The 25,316-nt window shown below is 39.0% G+C and overlaps 1 protein-coding gene across 1 annotated transcript in view; it reads left to right on the forward strand.

Moving 5' to 3' along the window:
* Window positions 1–25,316, forward strand: part of ARHGEF10 (Rho guanine nucleotide exchange factor (GEF) 10) — a 101,883-nt gene that overhangs the window by 51,465 nt on the left and 25,102 nt on the right. Inside the window, exons 18-24 of the mRNA XM_009999259.1 lie at window positions 12,371–12,486; window positions 14,082–14,209; window positions 14,691–14,791; window positions 16,057–16,178; window positions 18,825–18,911; window positions 21,494–21,717; window positions 22,930–23,087. Of these exons, the coding sequence (XP_009997561.1) occupies window positions 12,371–12,486; window positions 14,082–14,209; window positions 14,691–14,791; window positions 16,057–16,178; window positions 18,825–18,911; window positions 21,494–21,717; window positions 22,930–23,087 (936 nt within the window). The remainder of the gene's footprint in view (window positions 1–12,370; window positions 12,487–14,081; window positions 14,210–14,690; window positions 14,792–16,056; window positions 16,179–18,824; window positions 18,912–21,493; window positions 21,718–22,929; window positions 23,088–25,316) is intronic.

The raw sequence follows: 25,316 nt of genomic DNA on the forward strand, positions 1-25,316 counted from the left end.
GCCATACACAGCATAGCCTATTACTTAAGCAAAGAACCTTTTAATTTGAGCCATATGGCTAAAGGCTGAAAGAGGAAAATGAGCAAGACCTATTTTTACTATAGAGCATGCAGGGATGAGTATAGAAGATAACAGTAAAATATACTGAAATTTAGGTAGGGATCCTATGTTTATGTCTGTGGCTGTGTTTTAATGTTATTTTTTGTTGCACAGGTTTATGGTTCATAACTGAGATCAAACCTCAGCACTACTAAACCATAATTTCTCTCCTGTTGCTGTTAGACTTCCAGGGATACAGTTGTACTCCATTCCCACTTGCCTGTGGTTTTGATTGTGGATTTTGTTTATTGTCAAATGAAGTAGTGACTAGACTGAAGTGTGGGTGTGATTCCTCTTTCCTGAGTTTCCTTCTGCTTGATGCATACGCTTTGTGTAGGCCTCCAAGTGTTGCCAGGGAAACAGGTAGGGGTGTTTGATAGACTACAGGATGTAATTGTGTCTTGCTCAGTGAAAAGACTGCTCTTCTCAAATACAGAAGTAGTGCTGCTGTGATAGCCATTGCCATCAAAGCTGGATTGTTGGGGTTTTTTTGCTGGTTTGTCTTAATGACAAATACAGAATTGAGGAAGGAAAACAAAAAGTCAGTTTCATCATCACTTTAAGGCTGGATAATCATAATACAACGTCCAGAGTAAGCATGACTTGATATCAACTCTAGTATTGGTGGTAAGATTTTAAAAAGGATGATGTGGCATGAATTGCTAGGTGAACTAAATTTCATCACTGTGAAATACGTACAGATTGATAATGTAAATCCTTATTTTAATATTTTTTGAAAATGCTAATGTAATTTAAAGGAGATGTAACATGCTCATGTATGTAAACTATTGTTAGTATGTGTGAACAAAAGACCAGAGGTTTTAAGTAAGTCCAACTCCAAACAGCCTGTTCAGCTGAGCAAACCAGATGGCATTAGTACACTTAGTAAGCAGATGTATGTTTCTAGCTTTTGGATTAGGCATAGAATAAATTAGGTGTTACATGTTTGTCTCACCCACTTAGGATGAGACTCTTCTGTTTGCCTTTCATATTCTTTATAGTGGTTATAGGGTTTTGACATTCACCTCCTATAAACTCTTTTTTCTGTGTTGCTAGAGATTGCATCCATGTTGTGACACTGTAGTAAAATCAGTAGAAACCTAGCTATAAGCAAGTAAGTACTCAGTATTTGCAGTTGCAAGCTGTTGATTTTATCTTCACTTCGCTTATGCTGTGCGAATAAGCAGTTCTGTGGCTGGACTGCTGGTTTTGTGCAACTTGTTTCTTTGGTGTTCAGGTCTGATACAATGAGCATATAGCAAGACAGTTCTCAGCATTCCTGTAATTACCAGTTGAAACCAAGGTATTAATAACTGACAGGGAGGGTGAAGCAGATTAAAAATACTTTGACAGAGTTGAGACTTGGGAGGTTTGTTTCCCAGCTCTGCTCTGTTTGTACTGGGTGGCATGTGGTACTTGTTTTTTTGTCTGTGATTAGGACTTGCAGAACTCTCACTTCTGGCATGCTGGTGAGAATAAATACAGTAAAGATTTATAGAGGCTCAGATTATCAGTTTCAATAGTTAAGCTCATAAAAATTACCTTTAGGTACTTACATGATTAAAGTGTGATTAGACTTAATAATGTCATTTCATGTTTATAATAATGCTATTCGTGCTGGCTAATGATAATGATAAAGCCTGACTATTGGTAGTAAGGCTTGCTTACCATAGGCCTGAATTGGTTCATGGTCTAGTAATCTCAGAGATTTATTGCTTATAAATTAACACTATATACATGTTTGTGCTGCTTCTTTCTGCACTAGCTTACTAAACCTAACTTAGAGTTATGCTGTAAAGCTGTGTATGAGAGGCTGCTCAGCTTTTCATCAGTGGCTGCCAACCTCTCGTTTTCTGACATCATTCATGACTTATCATTTGCTTTGATTTCCAAACCTGGAGACTGATACCACTCTATTAAGTACTTGTGTAGTTTGGATGTGAAAGTATGATGTATTTCTCAGGTATACTGCAGCTGAGCTATGGTGGGTCAGACTTTTCAGGAGCATGCAACTATGGGAATGGTGAGTTGGATTTGACATGAAAGAACAAAGAGAGGAAAGGCAGAAATTTTGCTATTCTCTTATGAACTTTAAATTGACCTGTGGGTCAACTGTTTAGGTCTTAAAGCAGGATTTTGGATTCAAAAGACTATGGCTTTTTTGTTTGTTTCTGGTTGGTTTTTTATGGTTTTTGTTGTTGTTGTTGTTGTTTGTTGTGGGTTTTTTTAACTGAAATTCCAACTAGGTATTAAAATGCTGTTGTAAAGGAGAAATGAGAAAACATAACCCGCCTACATGCATCTCTGAGGCGTCTATGGAAACAGGAGCAGCTTGAGTGAGCAAGTGGAAAGACACAAATAGGAAGAGGGTGGTGCTGGGGGAGCTGTCAAGGGCTTTGCATACATAACACAATGTGCAGGAAGCTTGTAGTTCAGCATCTAAAAGTAAAATCTCATCTGCTTTGTTACTGGCTTTAACACTCGTATACAGTATTTCCAGGCAGAAAGTATCAGAGGTGCTTGGATTTTTCAAGTTCTGTGGAAGAGAAGGTTTAAGTGCTGCAGGGGATTATCATCACTGGCCTTCCAGTGAAAGCTAGGTGTTCTGGTGCAAAGGGTTTTGTAAAAGGAGGGGGAATGATACATAGCAGTGAGCATCAGTATCAACTCATAAGTGAGTAGCAGTGTTCCTGGTATTCCCAAAATTCATAATCTATTTGCTGTTTATCCATTGCTGAAACAATAGAATCATAGAATGATTTGGGTTGAAAGGGACCTATAAAGGTCAAATTAGTAGGGAAGTGTTTAAATAGATCAGGATGGTCAGATCCCCGTCCAACCTGACCTTGAATGTTTCCATGAATGGGCCATCTACCATCTTGCTGTGCAACCTGTTCTAGTGTTTAAGCTCCCTCATTGGAAAAAAATATCTGCCTTATGGCTAGTTTAAATCCAGCCTCTTTTAGTTTCAAACCAATAACCTTTGTCCTATTAAAACAGGCCCTTCTAAAAAATTTGTTCTCATCTTCTTTATAGGTCCCCTTTAAGTACTGAAAGACTGTCATAAGGTCTCCCCAGAGCCTTCTCTTCTCCAGGCCAAACAACCCCAACTCTCTCCACCTGTCTTCATAAGAGAGGTGCTACAGCCCTCTGATCATCTTCATGGCCCTCCGCTGGACCTGCTCCATCAGGTCCATGTCTTTCTTGTGCTGAGGACTCAAGAGCTGAATGCAGTACTCCAGGTGGGGGTCTCACTAGAGCAGAGTAGAGGGTCAGAATCAGCTCCCTTGTGATGCAGCTCAGGATATGGTTGACTTTCTGGGCTGCAGGCACACATTTCTGCCTCATGTCTAGCTTTTCATCCACCAGTAATCCTCAAGCACTTCTTTGCAGCACTGCTCTCAGTCCCTTCACCTCCAGCCTGTATTGATACTGAGGATTGGGCCAAACCAGGTGCAGGACTTTGCACCTGGCCTTTCTCAGCATCATGAGGTTCACATGAGCCCACTTTTTTGAGCTTATCCAAGGTCTGAATGGCATCCCATCCCTCAGTTGTGTTAGCTGCACCACACAGCGTGGTGTCCTCCAGGGGGTAAGTACTTGTTCCAGTCCTGTTCAATATATTAATCAATTACCTGGACAAAGGGATAGAGTGTACCATTAGCAAGTTTGCTGATTATACAAAACTGTGAGGGGTGTCTGACACACCAGAAAGCTGTGCTGCCATCCAGTGTGACCTGGATAGGTTGGAGAGCTGGGTGGGGAGAAACCTAATGAAGTTTAATAAAGGCAAGTGTAGTGTACTCTATCTGGGGAAGAACAACCGCATGCACCAGTACAGGTTAGGAGTTGACCTGCTGACAAGCAGCTCTGGGAAAAAGACCTGAGAATCATGGTGGACAACAGGCTGACCATGAACCAACAGTGTGCCCTTGCAGGCAAGAGAGCCATTGCCATCCTGGAGTGCATTAAAGAGTGTGGCCAGCAGGTCTAGGGAGAGTATCCTCCCCCTCTACTCTGCCCTGGTGAGGCCTCACCTGGAGTACTGTGTGCACTTCTGGGCTCCCCAGTTCAAGAAGAACAAGGAATTTCTGGAGAGAGTCCAGCACAGGGCCACCAAGATGATTAAGGGGCCAAAGCATCTGCCCTTTGAGGACAGGCTAAGAGAGCTGGGTCTGTTAGCTTAGAGAAAAGGAGGCTGAGGGGGGAATCTCATCAGTGCTTATAAAAATCTAAAGGGTGGGTGTCAGGAGGATGGAGTCTGACTCTTCCTGTTGGTGTCTAATGACAGAGCAAGGGGTGATGGTCACACATGGGTACACAGGAAATTTAACCTGAATATGAGAAAATGTTCTACTCTGAGAGTAACAGAGCACTGAAACAGGCTGCCCTGGAAGGTTGTGGAGTCTCCATCCCCAGAGGCATTCAAAACCTGCCTGGATATGTTCTGTGTAATCTGCTCTAGGGGATTGTGCTCTGGCAGGGGGTTTGGACTAGGTGACCCAAAGGTCCTTTCCAACCCCTACTGTTCTGTGATACTGTGTGATTCTGTGATTTGCAAACTCACTTAGGATGCACTCGATCCCCCTGTCTTAAGTAGTTGATGAAGATAGTAAACAGTACTTGTCCCAGTACAGACCCCTGAGGACACCATGTGTCACCCATCTCCAGCTGGACATTGAGCTACCCTCTGGAAGTGCCTGTCAAACCAACTCCTCATCCACTGAACCATCCATCCATTAAATCCATATCTCTCCAATTTAGAGAGAAGGATATTGTAGGGGACCATGTCAAAGGCCTTACGGAAGTCCAGATAACTGACATCTATAGTTCACAGATCACTTATGTATGAAAACATTTCTTTTCTACTTGCACTGAAAAAATTGCTTCTATTAGACCTCATTAGCGAGAATGTTTTTCATGTGTTTGACAACATCTCTTCCCTAACACAGCTATGAGGCAATTGTCCTGTGTATTGCATACCAGTGTACCTGTAGGAGCAGGATCCAGCACCAAGAATAGGGGAAGAATTCCTCAACTGCAGAAACTGAATATTGGGCCTTATTAATGGTTTCTGGTTTTCTTTTCTTAAATGAATCCTCAAGATCTTCAGAGACCAGGAACCTATTTAACTTCAGATGTAATGTTGTCTCTCAGTCTCCATTCTTGTTGCTTCCTTAAGGTGGACATCTTTTACTGAGCCTTGGGATGCTTTCAGCCTGTGACTACTTGATGGAAAAAAAAATCAGTAAACCATTTCCGGGACATGCAAAGTGACATCAAAACAAAACAGTTGAACAGTTCTGACTGCACTTAAGTAGTTTTAAATATATCACTGTTACATTGCCATAGTTTCACCTAAATAGGTTAACAGTCTCATTAAATCTGTCCAGTTTATTATGAACTCATGAAGAATTAATCTGGTATCATGATGTTTTTCTTTCCAGAACACTGTACAAGCTCCTTAGGTTTAAATGTAGACTTAAATGTTGTGGAAAGGGCCTATTTTATTTTTTTAATTATTTGTTCTGAATGCATAATTCTAGACAAGTACCAGTTTGTTATGTCTTCCTCAGACACAGCAACTTTAAAAGTTACCTCCCACATGTATAACTTCTCCCCCCAAATCCCAGGTGATTTTTAGGCTCAAGATGATTATTGAATCTTTTCCAAATCTCTTCTCTTCTTAACACTTGATGTTTTAGTATGCTGCCTGGATGTACACAGATGGCTCAGTGGGAGGAAGCGATACAAATGTGCTCAGCCTCAAAGACCAGATTTCAAATTGCAAGTTAAATTTGCTATCTACCAGCCTTTCAGAGTAGTCTGCAAATCTGGCATGTTCTTCAAACTTATCATTAATTTTGTGTTACCCATTAGTAATGCTGAAATGATAGTCAGGAAAATAGGCTTTCTCAGTTTTGGTGGTGGTTCTGACATGTTAGCATTTGTGAGCTTCCATTTTGTGTAACACCTACTCTGACTTAAGAACGTGGTAATCTTTCTGAGGACCTTGAATTTCGCTGATGTATCGGTTCTCACTTCATGTCAATATGTCTTTTTTCAAAGCAGTTTACATTGATGTGTTGTGGTTTTGGACCATGTGGGGAAAAGGTCATTACTATAAACATACTCCAGACAGATCTTGTCAAGATTAGTTACTTTTGCAGTGAAAGAGATACTCAGGAGTATATATTTTAACAGTCACAGAATCGTTTTGGTTGGAAAAGACCTTTAAGATCATCAAGTCCAACCATTAATCTCACTCTGCCAAGTCCAGTGCTAAATCATGTTCTTAAGCATCACAAGTACATGTCTTTTAAATACCACCAAGGGTGGTAACAACCACTTCCCTGGGCAGCCTGTTCCAGTGTTTGACAGCCTTTTCAGTGAAGAAATTTTTCCAAATATCCATTCTAAACCTCCCCTGACACAACTTGAGGCCACTTCCTCTTGCTCTATTGCTTGTTACTTTGCAGAAGAGACCAACCCCCACCTTATCACAATCTCCTTTCAGGTAGTCGTAGAGAGTGATAAGGTCTCCATAACCTCCTTTTCTCCAGACTAAACAACCCCAGTTCCCTCAGATGTTCCTCATGAGACTTGTGCTCTAGATGCTTCTACAGCTTCATTGACTTTCTTTGGACGCACTCCAGCATCTCGGTGACCTTCTTGTAGTGAGGTGCCCAAAACTGAACACATAGTCACAGTGCAGCCTCACCAGTGGTGAGTACAGGGGGATAATCACTTCTTGCTGGCCACACCATTCCTGATAAAAGCCAGCATGCCACTGGCCTTCTTGGCCATCTAGGCACACTGCTGGCTCATATTCAGCCAGCTGTCAATCAGCGCCCCTAGGTCTTTCTTTCCTTGGCAGCTTTCCAGCCACTTTCCCCTATCCTGTAGTGTTACATGGGGTTGTTGTGGCCCAAGTGTGGGACCCAACACTTGGCCTTATTGAATTGCATACAGTTGCCCTAGAGCCATCAATCCAGCCTGTCCAGGTCCCTCTGCAGAGCCTTCCTACCCTCAGGCAGATCACTCCCATCCAACTTGGTGTCATCTGCAAACTTCCTGAGGGTGCACTCGATCCCTTCGTCCAGATCAGTGATAAAGATTTTAAACAGATCTGGCCCCCAAACTGAGCCCTAGGGAACACCATGGGTGACCAGCCGCCAACCAGAAACCACAGCAAAAGCTGCTGGAAAAGGTGTACAAGTAACAAATCACCACAGTAAATAAATGTATCCCTTAGTAATTATTTGAAGGGAAGAATGTAGGTTGTGATCAGTTCAGGATTACAATATTTGATATGCTTGCAGGGCCCTTGGAAACTGAAAATTTAGAGGAACTGGATAGACAGTGATCCCAGGGGAGCAACAGTGCCAGTGCCCATTAAAGCAGCTGCTGCTGTGCTGGCTGTGCTGGGAAAGAGCTGCAGCTGCTGGTTCCGTGCCCTAGCAAAGCTGCCTGTTGCCAGAGGTGGGAGCGCGTTCTCCTCCTTGGCCCCACCCAAGCACTTAGCACACATACTTCTCTTGTATTTATGTCTATGTGTGTCTATTTATGCACCACCTTCCAAATCAGGGAGTTTTCTACAGGCTTTGTAAACGCCTGGATGTAAATGGGCTAAAATTACTTCTGTTTCAGTTGTAAGAATTACTTTAAACCAGGAAAAACTGGTGAATTTAAAGCTGTGGTGCTGAGTGGAACACTGGGAAATGAGCAGGTAAAATAAGTTTTTAGTATTATACTCAAGTATATCTTGGCTAAGGAGGAATTGTTACAGAAAAGCAGAATCTTCCCTCTCCAAGTTTACATAGTAGCAAATACCAATTTAAACTTTAACCTCCTCTCCTGCTAAAGGAAGTGGCAGTATTGTTTTCTTTTTTAGGCTTGAATCTATTTCATAATAATTCAGAGCAAGGAATTGTGTATTTTGCATGAATTACTGGTTGTTGGCAGTAAACTTGCTTGTTGCAGGGTGCCACAAATACTTCTGGTAAAATCTTAGCAACGAAGGAGTTGATGAAAAAAATCCCTGCAAACTTGCCCGTGGCCAAGATATCATCCTTGATCAGTAGGTGGAATGCAAAAAAGTCACGTAAATGATTATCAGTTACAGCACACTGCCTTCTCTCCTGCCCAGTGCACTGTCCTCTGTAATGTGTAGGATGTGTAAAGCTGGGAGGGATTTTTTTCACTTTAGAAAAATAAGTTGGTTTGGAGCTTGATAATTAGCAAGAGTGGCTTAGAAAGGGGAAGGAAATGGTTTTATCATTTGTGAAACGTTTCAAAGTACAAAAAGAATCTAGCCATGTATCAACTTTGGAGTGAAGCCAAGATCTTTTCAGTGCTTTCTGGAGAAAAAAAGAAAGCGTGCACACCCACCTCAAAATAGGCAGCAGTCAAATGGTCAGGGAACATGTGTGGGCTGAAGCAGACAGTCTTTGGCTCTGAACCGAGAAACACATCTGATTAACAGACTAGTTTGCCCCCTCAACCAAGAGCAACCCTCTGTCAGACAACTCTCAGCTGGATCAACTGGTAGCCAGCATGTTGTTAACCAGTGAGAAGCTAGTCCTATTTTAAGTCATTATAAGTAACCCTTACAGACCCCACTTCAGAGATGAAGTTGCTCTATCTTGTAACTTGTTGTCCAGACATGAACCAAGTGGTCAGTTCTCAGAGAACTCTCTTCTGATGGCTCCAGCATTGCTTTTCTTTGAAGCTAATTTATTTTTCTGTATGCCAGTTTGGGCCCAGTAAGGATCTCCATGAAAAAATTATGTTAGCTGTGGCTATTGATCTAGTTCTTGATTGACTATCAACATTTCTTACTAATTTGGCCATTTGTCTTTTCTAGAATGTCTGAGAATGGAAGCAGGCCTCTTTCATAATTTATTGACTTGCTTTTTTGCTTCCTTTCCTGTGCTAAGAATGTGGTCTTTAATAAATGAGCCTAAAATGATTCCCCTTTGGTTTTTCTCTGTGTCAGAATTTCAAATGTCAGGTTAGTTTATTTGTTTTGACATTCTTTTTGCATCCTTTTTATCTTGACTTCTTAAAAGCTTATAAAATATGCATGGTGCAGAGAAAATAGGCTCAGATGACAATTACTGAATGGAATTCAAGATCTATGCCTTACTCCCAAGGCTGGAACAAGGATATTTGTAAGAGTACTTGAAGCTTCAGGGAAGAGGATTGTAGAGGGCAGCTCTTTTCAGGCATAGTGGATGTATATACTGCACAGGGCAAGTCCATCTCTGTTAAGTAGTTAAAGCTTTCTTTGTGGTCTCATTTGAAGACCATGGCATGAAGTCCTACAGTGTCTAATGCTTGCTGTTAGATGTTGCAAGTTAGTGTCCATTCTCTAACCTGTTTTCAATAATAAAATACCTAATAACTCTTCAAAGGTTATCTTTTTATTACAGAAATTTGGGGGAAGAATTTTTTGCGTTCTTTACATTGCCAAACTTGTTATCATGGCTTTTGGCTAGATTTCACCAGACTTCTGTTGACACTGACTCACCCCTATCTTTGCAAGTAGCCCCATTGAAAACAACAGTTCGATGATCAGAAGGCTGGAGCCCTCTGAAGACAGGCTGAGAGAGCTGAGGTTGTTCAGCCTGGAGAAAAGAAGACTTCAGGGAGACCTTATAGTGGCTTTTCAGTACTTGAAGGAGGCCCACAGAAAAGCTGGAGAGAGACTTTTTACAAGGGCTTGTAGTGATACGATGGGGGAGAACAGTTTTAAGCTGCAAGAGGATAGAGTTAGATTAGATATTAGGAGTAATTTTTTTACTGTGAAGGTGGTGAGACACTGACACAGGCTGCCCAGAGAACTTGTGGATGTACCCTCCCTGGAAGTGTTGAGGGCCAGGTTTGAATGGGGCTTTGAGCAAGCTGTTCTAGTGGAAGGCATTACTGCTATTAAGGCAGTGGGGTTGGAACTATATGATCTTTAAGGCCCTTTCCAACCCAGACCATTGTATGTGTTTTGGAGCCAGCTATTCTGGTGCTTAGCAAATTACAATTATTGTAGACATTAGTAAGAAAAAAAGGTGTAAGCTAGCAGAAGAGTGATACAAGAAGTGTTTACAACTTTCAGATGTTGATTTTGCAGCTGAAGAAGAAAAGTGTTTAATTTCCTTTTAGACTAATTTGCAAAAATACTCTACTGATAGTAATCTGAAAACTCTTCCTCTTAGATCTACTTTGCAGTAATTTCTTTTCATTGTGTACAATAAATGTAATGATCTTTTCTTATGGACTGCTTTTAAGGGTAAGAAAGCCTGGACTGTTCTTTTAATTAACATTCAGAACAGGCAAAGAAGTGTTGGATGAAAGTTGCATCTGTTCTCTCACTGTGTTAATGGTAGTAAGTGTAGTCATTCCTCTGTTTAGTGCTTAAGGGCAATATAAAGAAATCCTTTCATTTTATTCAATTTAGCAGAAGGTTTAAAGGCAAGAGAGTAATTTGAAATTTTATAGGAATGTGTCATGTCTCAGATTTATGTTGCATTTTCATGCAATGAAATGGAGAAGTCAGAGATAAAATAACCCTTACCATGTTCATTGAGCCTTGAAATTTTATACTCTTCATTGTAGCTTAATATAGTGAATACATTAAGGAAAAACATCCAGTGATGGCCTCAATCTCTGTGATGTGTCCAGATAGGAAAGTATTGTTAGAAAATGTAATTATTTTGATACACAGCAGAGAATATACTAATTATTTAAGAAGCATTGTCTCATTTGTGTTTATTTGTCATGTTTATTCTGGCTTATGCTATTTTTATAGCTTTGGTTTGATGAATTTTGGTTTAAACACTGGTGACTGTAGCAGATGTGAGGATTAAAGGTGCTGGCAGTGTCTCGGTGGCAGCTGTGCTGTGTCCAGCACCCAACTGCCCTGGCAGCCAGACCAGGTGACATGGCTTGTGTCCTTGCTCCTGATGGGTCCGCAGAGCGGGTAGCTAACACTTTGTTTTGTTCCTGTTCTTGCCAACACAGGGTTGAAATCCTTCTGCTGCAGGGTATTTTGCTGCCCACACATTAGGTTCCAAAGTTGTGGTGAGGATCAAGGATCCATAGTTTGGATAGTATGCCATGTGAGCTAACTAATCTGCAGAGACGTCCTGGAAAGATAATCCAGCCTTGGTTCCTGTCATTCAGCCAAAGGGAAACATGCTGACTTGAATGAGTCGGGGTAGGAGAGGGCAAAAGGGAGTTGGGGAGAAGGGCAGTGGTGTTTCTGCAAGAGTTACATAACCATCTCGCTTCTAACATCTTGTCTAGGAGCCAGAGTATATTAGCAGGGTTCTGCAAGCTTTGTGCATTTAAATAGACAGCTTATCCTGCTAGTCTGAAAATATTTATGAGCTAGTATCATCTTATAAACACATGGTCCTATTGATAGTTAGGGCAAAATATTTCTGCTGCTGTTAAGATTTGTTGCTGATCTCAGTGCAGATCCTTTTTTCACTTAACCGTGATTGCAATAGAATTTTCAGTGGTTTGGTGAAATTGAAGGCTTGTTTTAGAGTTACAATGTGGATATATATGATCCAGAACTGTCTTGCAATTGATTAAACAAATTCTGATTTTTAAAATACAATAGTGAAGGCTACAAATACATTTTTGGCTGCTTCATTTAACCAACAGCAACCTTCAGGAAGTATGTTTAAAGATGTAATACCAAGTCTGCTGCTTGGTGCTAGGCAAAACTTCCATGGCAGCAAGAAATTTTGGGACTAGTGAAGCTTCAATGTTTGTCACAGTTCTAGTGTGTCTTTATTAAAACAGTACATACTGCTCTCCCTCACATTCGATGAACAAACTTGAATCTTAATTTAAGCTGTAAAGGGCAATTATAGGGTGAGCTAAAAGGCAATGCCTGTGGTAACACGTGTAAATGCAAAGCTAATAATACACAATAACGTACTACAAGCTGTAATTTCCTGGGATGTGTTGCACAACTGTCTGTCTGCAAGAACATGAAAAGCACCTGGAGCAGTGAAATGAAATATCCATGATATATGTATAAATAAACCACTCTGGTTTTCAGAGTAATGAGGACCCTAGCTGCACATTGGTGCATTAGTTGTTTTTACAGGCTAGAGAGAATACCAGCAACTTTGAAAAGCTTAGTTTTCAGTGGTCAAAATAGTGGTGTATGTTAATATTATTATCTTTGTTATGCTTTCCTCCTTCAACTGAAAATTATGTCTTTTTATTATACATAACCTGATGTTTTTATTCATTTTAGACAGGCTCTATATGGGACCAGGGCAACTGTACCATGATCTGCAGAACCTTTTACATGACTTGAATGTAGTTGGTCAAATTAGTCAATTAATAGGCAACCTTAAAGGAAACTATCAGGTAATAAAAAATAACAATAATAAATAAACAAAGCTATGTTTACTTTTAAAATATGTCCTTGCATAATTGTCTCTCTGTAGGATCTGTGGAAGACATTCTTTATTTCTCTCTGTAAAGTGTGTAAAATTTTTACCTCCAGTAATTAATTTACAGTTAATTGTTTAACATTTTAAGTAGATTACAGCTGTCTTTCTGATCTTTTTTTTCTTTGCTGTCTTGAAATGTAGTTGGATACTACAAGTGTCTGCATTTGGTCAATAGCTGATAAGCTTATATGGAAACAGAATTACATTTTGATCTTAAGAATTTGGATTCTTGCAGTTGAACAAGGTAGTAGGAGGATGGTTGTTTGGAGGAAGCTCTTAATGCCCATCCAGGCTCATAATCCTGGCTTTCAGGGGGACCTGTACTTAAAACTAAGTGCAAATCAGAAAAATATAAAAAGATTTTCAAAGGCATTTTGAAAGTAATTTTGCTTTGACTTTGTTCATATCCCTTTTTTTAGTTTATATTCTGGCAAGGAGGTAGCACTTTAACACTGAATTTCAGAATGAGTTCCCCACAGTCTTAAGACTTGAAATACTTTTTTTTTTGCCTTTTGTTTTATATGCTTTATATATGCTTGGGCACAACTTTAAACTTCTACCTGCCACCACAAGCTACAAATCTGTGTGTGTGTGAATATATATATGAAAGATGAATTTATCTTGGTAGATCTTGCCTTCAGAGTCAAGGGCATTAAATAAAGCATAACTTTTTTGTGAAAATACGTGCTGTGAAGGAAGTTTATGGAAACACTACTTGTGGACAAAATTTCACAAATATTTGAAGGTGAATTTCAGCTGCGTTACTGGGAATATCTATAGCACAGGTACCATAGGACATTCACATACACAAAGCCTTTCTGTCTGTACTTGCAGTCAGAGCCAACTACGTTTTGAAAACTTAAAATTTAGTCAATGTTTACAGATAGAGATGTTGAGAACAACTTCAATTATCATAAAACTCTGTGGAAAATTAGTGTACTTTTGTGTATGAATACTCATTACTATTGATGCTATTGTCACTCAGGTGGGCTTTTGTCCTCTGTGATTGGGTACTCTGCTTGCAGAGTGTTACTGTTTCAGCATCCTATTTAAACAGATCCCAACCACATGGGCAGCTTTCATGCTGGCTCTGCAGAAGTTTTGACTCAAAAATTTGAACGAAAGCATATTGGCAATATGATTTGTAGATGCTATTGTGGGATTTTCTTTAGAAACAGAATTTGTGGGTTCTATAAGTAAAAGGGTTATGTGTACACCTGATGCAAATTTACATTTCCTAATCTGAGAAATGCCTGGGAGTATAATTTGTGTGTCATCAAACTTTAGGCAATGTGAGATCTAATAATCAGATACAATATGTTATCAAGTTTTTTACAGCTATTTTTGAAATGTGTTTACAAATACAGCTAAGTTAATGATTATTAAAATGTGGGCTAAATGAGGCCCAGGTACCATGAATTATTTGTTATTTGCACATATGGCCTTAGTTAGCCTGTTGGAAATAGGCCAGTAGGCTGGCATTGAATCTTAGCTTTTTTAATTTTTCAGAATTTAAACCAATCTGTAGCCCATGACTGGACCTCAGGTTTACAAAAACTGATTTTGAAAAAAGAAGATGAAATCAGAGCGGCAGATCGCTGTAGAATTCAGCTGCAACTCCCAGGAAAACAGGACAAGTCAGTAGTAATCTTGATTACAAAACTTTCTAAATGGGCTTATATATTAGGCGTAGATGTACCCAGGAGGATTTGGGAATCTGTAGTTCTTCCCTCTCTACTGTGTCTGCAGTTAGCCTCTGACTTCTGCTCTCATCTCACAACACTGGGAACCTGCATGTTCTAGTAGTGTTCTCCTCCTGTTGCTTAACCCTGCATTCCAGATGCAAGAAGCAAGAGAGGAACCATGGCAGTGACAGCTAATGTAGAGCAGTCACTGTTCTATTCCTTCAGCAAGGAGGATGTTGTTCTCATACCATTTCATGTAAAGTGTAGGGAGAGGGACATATGGCACATCATAGCTTGCATGCTTATATCAGAGCTGTGTCTTTGTCTAAGTATTAGAAAACAATACAATTTCATCTTGCTCAACATTTTTAGCCCTCACTGTATCTTATACTCAGTGTGTTCAGAGCAGGGTTTTCTTTTGTGTGTCTTGCAGGTCTGGGCGGCCCACATTCTTTACAGCTGTGTTCAATACATTTACCCCTGCCATCAAACAGTCTTGGATCAACAACTTACAAATGGCTAAACTGGCTCTTGGTAATTCTTAGTTACTTAATTTCCTGTCAAGTTAAAGACAGGTCTTGATATAGTGTAATTTTTTTTACTTTTTATTTTTTAGAAACTATTTTTGGTGAAAATTCATTTGCAGATGTTAAAATTGCAGTACAGTAGTGATTGTGTATTACGATGAGGTAATGACGTTATAGATAGGATGGGGCATTTCATTATGAAGTAATAACATTTCTACAGTATTTCAATGCAGTCTGTGGTAATCATTAATTATTTTATATAATCAACAAGAATGAGATACACTATAAGAAAGACGAGGAAGTTATTTCATTATGAACTTAGTAATTCAGATCTTACAAACTTTTTAAACCTAAAACTTCAGGTTGAAAGGTCCCAGTTTTAGCTCAAAAGTATCAATAAAGCAGTTGGGTCCATTTGTTTAGCTTTCTGAGTATGAAATAAACTTATGTGTATAGTTTAAATATAGTGCAATATTTCTATAGTAGGATATGTAAAACCCAAGTATTTTGGGGGGAGGTTTCTTTAAACATAAGTCATCATCTTCACTTGAGAGATTATCACAGACAAACTTGATCTAGATGGGAGCAGTAAAGGAAGTGCTATCCTGTAATGTTATTAGTCTACTGATTTTGCACAGAGGGTATAGTTTTCCAGAGGTACCAAGGATTTCCAGAGATACCCTGAGCTGAGAAACACTGAGGAGATATGCACTTGGTAGAAAGTAAGTTTTACTAGCACATCCTTAAAATACAATGCTTTTATGGTATCTCACTGAAGGCAGCCAAAATAACAAACAGACAAAAAACCCCATAATGTATGTCTCCATCATTCCAGGAGGAGGATCCTTATGATAAGTAGTAGTTGATAGTGATGTCACTTACACAGGCAGAGAAACACTATTTGCAGAACAGATGTCCTTGAATCTGAGGAGAGGTTTAATGTGCCTTTCCATCTTTCACTAACCTGCTAACAAGATCATTAAGAGAACACCCTTAATATTTAGCTAGTGTAAGGTGGTTTGTTTTTTTGTTGTTCGGTGTTTTTTGGTTGATTGTTGTGGGTTTTTTTGCATTATCAATATGTATGTAATCAACTATATGGAAGTTGTACTCATAGTTTTACATTGCCATTTGTGTGTATATGGCATAAGAACAGCCTGGTCAGTATTTAACCAATCCTAACATAATTCTTCTCTATTCCTGTAGAGAGGTGCAAGTGATTATTCAGTGACAGTACTGTGAGATGTTTGTTGTTTATTCTTTCCATTACAGCGGAGGATAATCTGTTAGGTTGGTTCTGTGTAGAAGATGATGGGAATCAAATAAAAAGGGAGAAACATCCTCTCCTTGTTAGACACATGGCAGTGATGATGGCCAAGCAACAGGAGTTTAAGGTGAACAGAATTTTTATTTTATATTGCTGTTGCTTTTCTTGTGTGATGTAACTACTAAAGAATACTGGATTGTAAATACATCTATACATTCACAACTCTTAGTTCTCTTGAGTTACTACCTTGGTGTAAGACCAGTAGTAATGGAAGGTGCAAGAGGGTCACAGGAATGCAAAATACTGCAGTATTGAATACTTTCTAAAGTCATTAGCGATGAAATAACTAATTTAATTTTTGCTGAAACTTAAAAGTATTTCTGTTTCCTTTGAGCCTAAGTGCCATGTAGGTCCATGCCAGGAGCCTTGAAGGCCCAGGCTCACTTCCTGTTACCAAGTGACAACAGGCTCTACTTGTTTTGAAAGGAATCTCTTGCCCCTACAGTTGAGTGATGATCTTTGCCTTGGTCATCTCAGGAAACTAGTGTGTGGCAGTATTTGCCTGAGCTGTGGATCAACTTTTCCAGTTTTGCAGCTCCTAAATATAATGTGGATGTGAGCAAATCTGTCATGCCTAATGCTCCTAAGTAGTCATATTTTTTCCCCAGGTATTACTGGAAAAGATTATCCAAGTGCTATTGGTGGTTTTCTGCAGCCTCAGCTGTAGTTTGGGTGTCAGGCCACAGCTTGGGGTGGGAAGAGACCCTTTGCTTGGCTGATCCTGCTTGTTATCTCTCTGTGTGCTGCTTACAATGCTTAGTGGTGCAGGGAGGCTGTAACAACTTTTTACAAAGTTTAACAAACTTTACACCCCAGGCTAAGGGCTTCTGTCAAGATTGAGAGTGCAACTACCAGGGCTTAACTATGGAAAAACATCATTGGTTTTGACCAAGATGCAAAGTATCACAGAGATGTAACAAGCAGCCCAAGAAATACCCAGCATGAAGGCTGTCTTTTCTTTAACTAGTGATGTGTTTAGCTGTCACAGCTACGGTAAATCACCACTACAAGTACATTGCTTCAGTGTGTGTTAAATGAGACATCTTAAGATTGGCATGGATAACTCTTTTTTCTTTCTAATTTTTCTCACCTGTCAGTTTCTGTCTTTTATCCTTTGGTGAATACATAACATAATTTTTACTACTGCTAATTACTTATTGATGTCTGCTTACTTCAGAAGGATTTGTGAAGTTCCTTGTATGACTCTTTGTCTATGCCCACTGATTTCCTTTTTTTTTTTTTTTAATTATACACTGTTGGGAGGTGATGTTGCCAGGTTATGGTGAAGTTGTTTAAGTTAATACTAACCAAATTGTCTCTAATGCTGCAGAATAATCTAAATTACATTGATGTCTGAGGTGAGAACATTAGTGTGAATCATTGACAATCTTGTCTAAAAGCGTAGTATCATACCTCATCAGAAACCTTTTAATTCTCTACATGATTATGAATGCTTTTATACATTTTAAAGCATTTGCATAAGTGTTAGGGAGCTCTGAGATGGATATTAGGGAAATTAGAGAAAACAGAAATCCATGACTGCTCATAAAAATACCTATTTTCAGAGCCTTGGTGCTTGAATGACTTTCAAAGTTGGGAGGGATTAAAATATCCATCTTGAGTCTGGTGTTCAGTTTTTTCTTAAATGGCCTCCATAATAAAATCGGGTTTACTGACAGTAACATGATGACATGAACTTGGGAGGGGGGGCAGAAGTATTATGGATGATAGCATCAGCATTCTAAATTACAGAGCATATCAAGAAATAATGGAGGGGGGAAAAAAAGAAAAAAAAAGGGGATGACAGTCAGCAGGACAGACATGTAGGATGCTCTCAGGCAGAAATAAAGAGCTTTGTAAGTGCAGATTTAGGAGGTGGTTGAATAGAACGTCTGTAAAAATAATTTGTAACAGACCAGCAAGCTAAGGATTGCTGAAGAATTTAATACTATTACAAAGAGCAAATAATCAATGGGATGTGTATGTACAGGCTTCAGAAGAGATAATTGTGATGTGGTGCTACTAACAGCTCTGCCAGAACTGCCTGTTCAGGTGAGAAAGTTGTGCAATCTCAAATATATAGAGCTGATATATCTGCTGAAGAGATGCCAGTTGAAAAAGCGATAATAAATAATTTTAAAGTTAAGAATAAAAAGAAAATAAAATACATTTGCAATTTTTAAACTTAAATGATGAATTAATTAAACTTAATTTGGGGGTTGGACCCGGTGCTCTTTGGAGGTCCCTTCCAACACCTAAGATTCTGTCAATCTGTGATTAAGTGATAATTTAGCCTGATGAAGAAAAGACTTGAGCAGGGTTATGATGTATATCAGCCTTATATGTAAAAGGACACTGCAGAAGGGAAGTAAGTACCTGGCGGCTGAGGTGAGAAGTAACAGACTAATGATTACAGCAAGGATGATATTATGTTGGGTATTTGGAAAAACTTAATGAAGGTCATGATGTATCTGAGCAGATCAGCTAGACAACTTGTATTCTCCAGTTTTTAACGTCTGTAAGAATAAATAAGGACTGTGTCAGGAACAACACAAGTGCAGCTGACCCTGCTCACAGGAAGCTGAATATACTAAACTGACTTCTTGCTTTCCATGATTCTTTGATATCTGTAAATACTTTAGGTAATTACAGATGAAATTAACCAGAAACAGGCATATTTCTAATGTGGTGACTGCTCTTCTTTCCTTTGAAGATTGAATGTGCTGCTTATAACCCTGAACCATACCTCTCTGGTGAAACCGAGTCAGATTCCTGTGCCATAGAACATGGTTTTCTTTGGGTAAGTGTAATCTTTAAAAAGGGAATGTTTCCTTTTTCCCTGCATCGTTTTTTGTGTCTCTTAGCAACATATAGATATGAAATAAATTTGGGATTCTTTTTTTCCTCTCATTTTTTTGTTTGTTTGTTTGAAGATGGACTTCTGTAAAGGATACCTAGTAATTTTGTCCATGTGATCTTGCTGGTCTCTGTAGGCACTAATGGTTTGTTAGTGCAGCACAAAATGAATTTCAAAGTGTGGATTCCATTCAGAAGTGAGTTATGTGCTAATTTATAATGCGGACTGCTAAAACCCAAATGAGCTCACACTGTCCTATTGAGTGTCTCCCGTAACGTCCTTGTGAGCAAGCTCAGGAAGTGTGGAGTAGAAGAATGGACAGTGAGATGGATTAAGAACAGGCTAAACAATAGAGCCCAGAGGGTGGTGATCAATGGTGCAGAGTCCAGCTGGAGACCTGTAACTAGTGGAGTCCCCTAGGGGTCAGTGCTGGGTCCAGTCATGTTCAACATCTTCATCAATGACCTGGAAGAGGGGACAGTGTGTCCTCAGCAAGTTTGCTGATGTCACAAAGCTGGGAGGATTGGCTGATACACCCGAAGGCTGTGTGGCCATTCAGCAAGATGTGGACAGACTGGAGAGCTGGGCAAAAAGGAACCTAATGAGGTTCAACGAGGACAGGTAGAGACCAAGCACTTCGGAAGGAACAACAAAACGCACCAGTACAGGTTAGGAGCTGACCTGCTAGAAAGCAGCTCTGTGGAGAAGGACCTTGGAGCCCCGGTGGACAAGAAGTTATCCATGGGGCAGCAGTGTGCTCTTTGTGGCCAAGAAAGCCAATGGTATCCTGGGGTGCATTAAGAAGAATGCGTGCAGCAGGTTGAGGAAGGTTCTCCTCCCCCTCTCCTCTGCCCTAGTGAGACCCCACCTGTTTATTGTATCCAGTTCTGGGCTCCCCAGTTCACAAGGGGCAGGGATTTACTTGAGAGAGTCCAGCGGAGGCTACAAGGATAATTAAAGGACTGAAGCACCCATCTCATGAGGAAAGGCTGGGAGACCTGGGGCTGTTTAATCTAGAGAAGACTGAGAGGAGATCTTATTAATGTATATAAATATCTGAAGGGTAGGTATCAAGAAGGAGGGGCCAGTGTCTTTTCAATTGTGTCCTGTGATAGAACAAGGGGCAGTGGATTTGAGCTAGAGCATAGGAAGTTCCACCTCAACATGAGGAAGAGCTTCTATACTCTCTGGGTTACAGAGCACTGGAACAGGCTCTCCAGAGAGGTTGTGGAGTCTCCTTCTCTGGAGACATTCAAGACCCATCTGGATGCGATTCTGAGTGACCTGTCCTAGGTTCTGTGGTGCTCCTGCTCTGGCAGGGCAGTTGGACTCTGATCTCCAGATTTCCCTTCCAACTCCTACCATTCTGTGATTCTTTGAAAGGTGGTGAAGGCCCCATCCCTGGAGACATTCAAGGTCAGGCTTGATGGGACTCTGAGCAATCTGTTCTAGTGTGAGATGTCCCTGCTTATTGTAGAGGAGTTGGACCAGATGAAGTTTATAAGTCCCTTCCAACCCAAGATACTCTATGATTTTTAAAATGTTTTAGCTCTAAATAGCCTGCTTAAGTTTGTGCATAGGAAATAAACAAAACTGTTCTGGCATATTGTTATGACCGCAAATATGCAGATATTCCAACGGAAACAGTGAGATAGCCAACACATTTTTTTAAAAAAAGGCTGATGATATCACTAGATTTGCTTTGTACTATAATATTGAAATGTTAAGGAAACTCTTGTGAATTAAAAGTTAGAAACAGCTTTTGTCAATGGCCTTTTTCAACGTGACCCATAAAATTTCTTTTTGTCTTTGCTATTTGTAAACTGTCATCACAAATATTTGCCAATAAAATCTTTCTACGGCCACAAAATATTATTTCTTCCTCTTTGCTATGTATTTTCGTTTCGTATAAACACTAAGACTTACTATACAAAAACACTGTTTCTTGGGCAGATAATTTTTCTTTACTCTTCCCAGATCACTAAAATGTACAGATTTATGGACATACTTATGATACTTAGTTCTGGATCAGGGAGAAGTTTATGAATTTAGGATCCTGTATCAGTAGGTTTACAAAAGGGATTATATTGATAATCCCCCTTTCTGTTGGGACCTGTTACTGTGTAAAGGACAGGCCTTACCTCTATTGTCTCTTTTAAGAGAGTCTGAGATAACTTAAAACACTGTTTATTAATTAATATATTACACAGGTACTTACTTTAATGAGTCAGACATCTGAAACAGGCCATAATATTATTTATTTTGAAAAGAATGAACTAGTTTTGTGAGTATAGAACGAAATATAATCTATATCATGTTTTTAAATCTCTTGGGTTTGTACTGAATTATTTTCTTGTTCATAACTTAATACATGAAAACTCACTTTCACCATATAACTTCAGGTGCACGCCTCAATTAACATTCCAGGCATTCCTTCTTGTTTAATACCCATCTTCCTGGAGACAGATCTCAGTCTTGGTCTGTGTTGTTTGTTTTGTTTTTTTTCTTTCTTCTTTCCAATTCAGATTGGCAGTTGCACTAATCAGATGGGCCAGATTGCAATAGTCTCATTTCAGAGCTCCAGCCCCAAGGTTATCGAGTGCTTCAATGTGGAATCACGGATTCTCTGCATGGTCTACATACCAGAGGAGGAGAGATTGAAAGAGCAAAATAAGGCTCTTGACCCTGAGAATGTTCCTGCAAAAACCTTTAATGTGCCTACTATTTGCCTTGGCATGGAAGAAGGAAGGTGATTCTCATTTTTAGTGTACTGTGTGTGATTTATTAATTAGGTTTACTATTCTATAGCAAAATTGTGTGAGATACTTAAAAAAAAGTTTTCTTTTTAAAAAGGTTTCCATGTGGTATCCTAGTGACCTCAACTTTTGCTTTCTACAAAAACTAAGGAAAAAATACATTCTACATTATTTTAAAGTACACAATGTAGTATTTGAAAATAAAATAATGCATATATTTGATGGAGGATTAATTCATCATATGTCATGTCTGAAAAATATAAATATTACTTTTGTAATGTTGCAACAAAACACAAATGTAAATATTACTTTTGTAATGTTAAAACAAGCCCTAGGTATTGGAAAATTTTCAGAATGACAAAGTGTTAATGAGGAACTAATTAACCTTCAACACTGTGGTGTTGTGCAGGATTTGTCATGCGAATAACTAGTATTGCTGTTTACTATTGCCATGAATGATGTTGTTCTATTTGAACTGATGACCTTACTGAGTCATCACTTGGTTTATATGAAAGAACAAAGCTACATTTTCTAAAAGTATAGGTCAGTAAGTGAACAGATCTCGTTATAGCTAGTGAAGGCTTAAATATGTAAGTACATGTGATTTTTGAAGCTGTTTCTAATAAAATAAAAGAAGAAGAAGAAAACAATTCTGAAAGGAAAACTCTGCATTTCCAGAGATTCCAACATCTAATTAGACTTATTATCTTTGCTTTTGAAGTACAGTTAATTCCAGATTTAACTATTCAGTATTCCTAACATACCTATGGTAATAATCTGTAGGAATATGGGAATTTTGAGTGTAATGGATGCCTGGTAGTTAGCTTATTTTCTCTTTTCCTTAGTTTTCCAATTAATACTAATTTTTAATTTTTTTTTTAAGAAAACTAGTACAAAATTCTTGGTAGGCTTATAATAAAGACTTTGAGCAGAATTTTTGTTATGTCTCTTCATTGAATAAATGTTTCTCCAGGCAAGAAAATATTAAAAGTGTTGTCATATGTGAATGTTAAGTAATTGCAAATTGTCTACATCGACATTTTTGAGGATTAAGATATTCCTTTCATTATTCATCTTCTTATGAATTGAAGTAGTAAATATTTTTCCCCCAAATATTTTATTCTAAACCTCTTTTGTTTGTATTCTAATAAAAGCTTAATAAAACAATTTCACAGTGGTTTTTTTTTTCTTGCTTCTTTTTGCAGCATTTCAGTTTACAAAAGTTGTCAAGGCTCAAAGAAAATTCGACTTCAACACTTCTTCACTCCTGAAAAATCAACTGTTATGAGCTTAACATATATGTCTCGATACTTGTTTGCTGGCTTAGTAAATGGAAACATCTCAATCTACACAAAAGCAGAAGGTAATGTAGTGATATGATATGATGACATCCTGAGGAACTCATGTGTCATTGTATTTTGGCAGAAGTAGTTTTCCACTATTATATTTTCAAAAAAATTGTCTGTAAAACTGCTGAACTTTACATTTTCCAGTACTTGTGAAAAAAACTTGTTTTCCCTTTTTGAAGGACAGTAAAAACTTTGATATAATTCCCACTTTTAACATATGATACATATGAAAACTGACTAGTGTCCTATAGTTTAAACCCTAAGTTCTTTGGTATTAAAAGATTCTAGAAGTTTGTGATAACAGGCAGTATACTATATTTTACATTAATTCCATCATTCCACTGAACTTCCCAGTATTGGTTTTATGAAAGATAAAAATTTTGTATTGGTAGATATTCCTGTATATCTCATTTGAAATGACAACTCCACTTTTGCTGTAGAGATACAGAGAAACCTTGCCTATGTGTGGAACTCATGTATTTCACAGTTGGACTCTTTTTTCCATTATCATCACAGATGGTTGTTTAAATCCAGCTAAGTAATTGGCTAAAATAATTTGAGTAAAAGAGGATCCCAGGTAATGCTTCCGAACCAGAACTGTCGTCTTCACAACTGGTTTGGGTGCTTGTCTGTCTACTTCCAGCACATCCCACTAAATTTCCTGCAGTACTGCATACATATGCAGTTAATGCAGTTCAAAATCAGAAAGATGAGTTTGAAACCTGAGTTTTTAAGTGAGATGTTAGCACAGAGATACATAACCTTTCAAAGTGAAGAGCCAGCAGAGATCTGGTGTATCTTATTAGTGTGAGCTGCGTAACAATGGTTGTCATGCTTCTCTAATGAGGTGGGCCTTGTGAACAGTGCTGTTGGATTTGTGTGGCACTATACCTTGGCTACTAAGTTCTGCCAGTCTCTTAACTGAGGAGCCAGGCTCAGTATCTCAAATCTTGGAACAAATCATACATCTAGTGCTAGAACATAGAAAGACTTAGTTTGGGAAAGGTACAGGATACTTTTTTTTTTTTTTTTTTTTTCCCCCAAGCAATAAGAACACTAAAAAAAATGTTGGGAAAGAAATTTCCTTTCACCAGTTGTCATCTTCAACTTAGTAGGTTTCCTGTTGCAGTGTCATCTCTGATCTGAAGCCAGGCATTAGGTTTTACCTCTGAATAGTGAGTTTGTCTTTGCTTTGGAGGCACGGGAGGAGTGAGGCCTTGATCCTAGTCTCATAACATTGTTTTGATCTTTCAGTATGGATCTGGGTGGGGTAGTAAAGTAAATCTGTTGTCTTCTCTGAAAGGGATCTGTGTTTTAAGACTGCAATTGCTGGCACTCAGATTCTTCCAGAGAAGACCACTTCAAAACCATGATTGGCATCCTTAGCAGTATAGGTAAGAAAAGATCCATGAGTTGCATATCTACAGAGGTTGTTAAGGACAGGGCAGAGCTGTTAACCAGACTGAATTACAGTATGAAGTAGAGGTTATGTTATGTTGACTAGGATTCGTCTTTTTCTGAATACAACAGTTTTGTGCAGCTACATGTGCCTAGAGTCTGTTGCAGTCTATTTTGAGATCACTGAAGAATTCATGTTTTTCTGACTCATCCTGTAGTCCCTCTCATTACAGTTTGGTCTGTGTGTGTTATTTCAGTTCTCTATGGCTAGTGAAAGTTGTGCAAATCAGATGCTCCCATGTTAGCCTTAGTGTTCCTTATAGTTGACTACTGTGGTCATGTGAGGCAGTCAGCCCTGGAGGGGTGTTTTTATGAGCACTGACCTATTTTACCAAACAAAGGAATCCAAGTGGTGAACAGGAGGGAGGGGAAATGCAGCCTCTGAAGAGCTTTGTGCAGTTCATCAGGGTTGCCTTCTGTTCCACAGAGGGGGTTACCTTCCCACTGTGTACTTCAACTTGGGTTTTGGTCTGTCAGCATAAAGGGGATTAAGGAAAGATTTAAAACTGAACTTTACATATGGTCACTGTATTACAAGGCATTTGATTTGAAGCCTACGGACAAAAGCTATGGAATGCACAGGTAAAATGTGGTTGTGCAGCCTGTTGTGGGACTCCATGAATGAAAGGGGTAATCTTTCTTCTGGGATGAAAATCCACCTCACAGTCTCTATTAGAGTTACGATCCTTCTGTCTTCCTCTCTGAGCAGAAAGTGTAGTGGATCAGTTCAGTCACTGAAGCTTGATGCACTCACTTCCATAATTTGGTTTTCCGTACCCAAATAG

The sequence above is a fragment of the Chaetura pelagica genome, unplaced genomic scaffold, assembly GCF_000747805.2.
Source record: "Chaetura pelagica isolate M959 unplaced genomic scaffold, ChaPel_1.0 scaffold90, whole genome shotgun sequence".
Classification (NCBI taxonomy): domain Eukaryota; kingdom Metazoa; phylum Chordata; class Aves; order Apodiformes; family Apodidae; genus Chaetura; species Chaetura pelagica.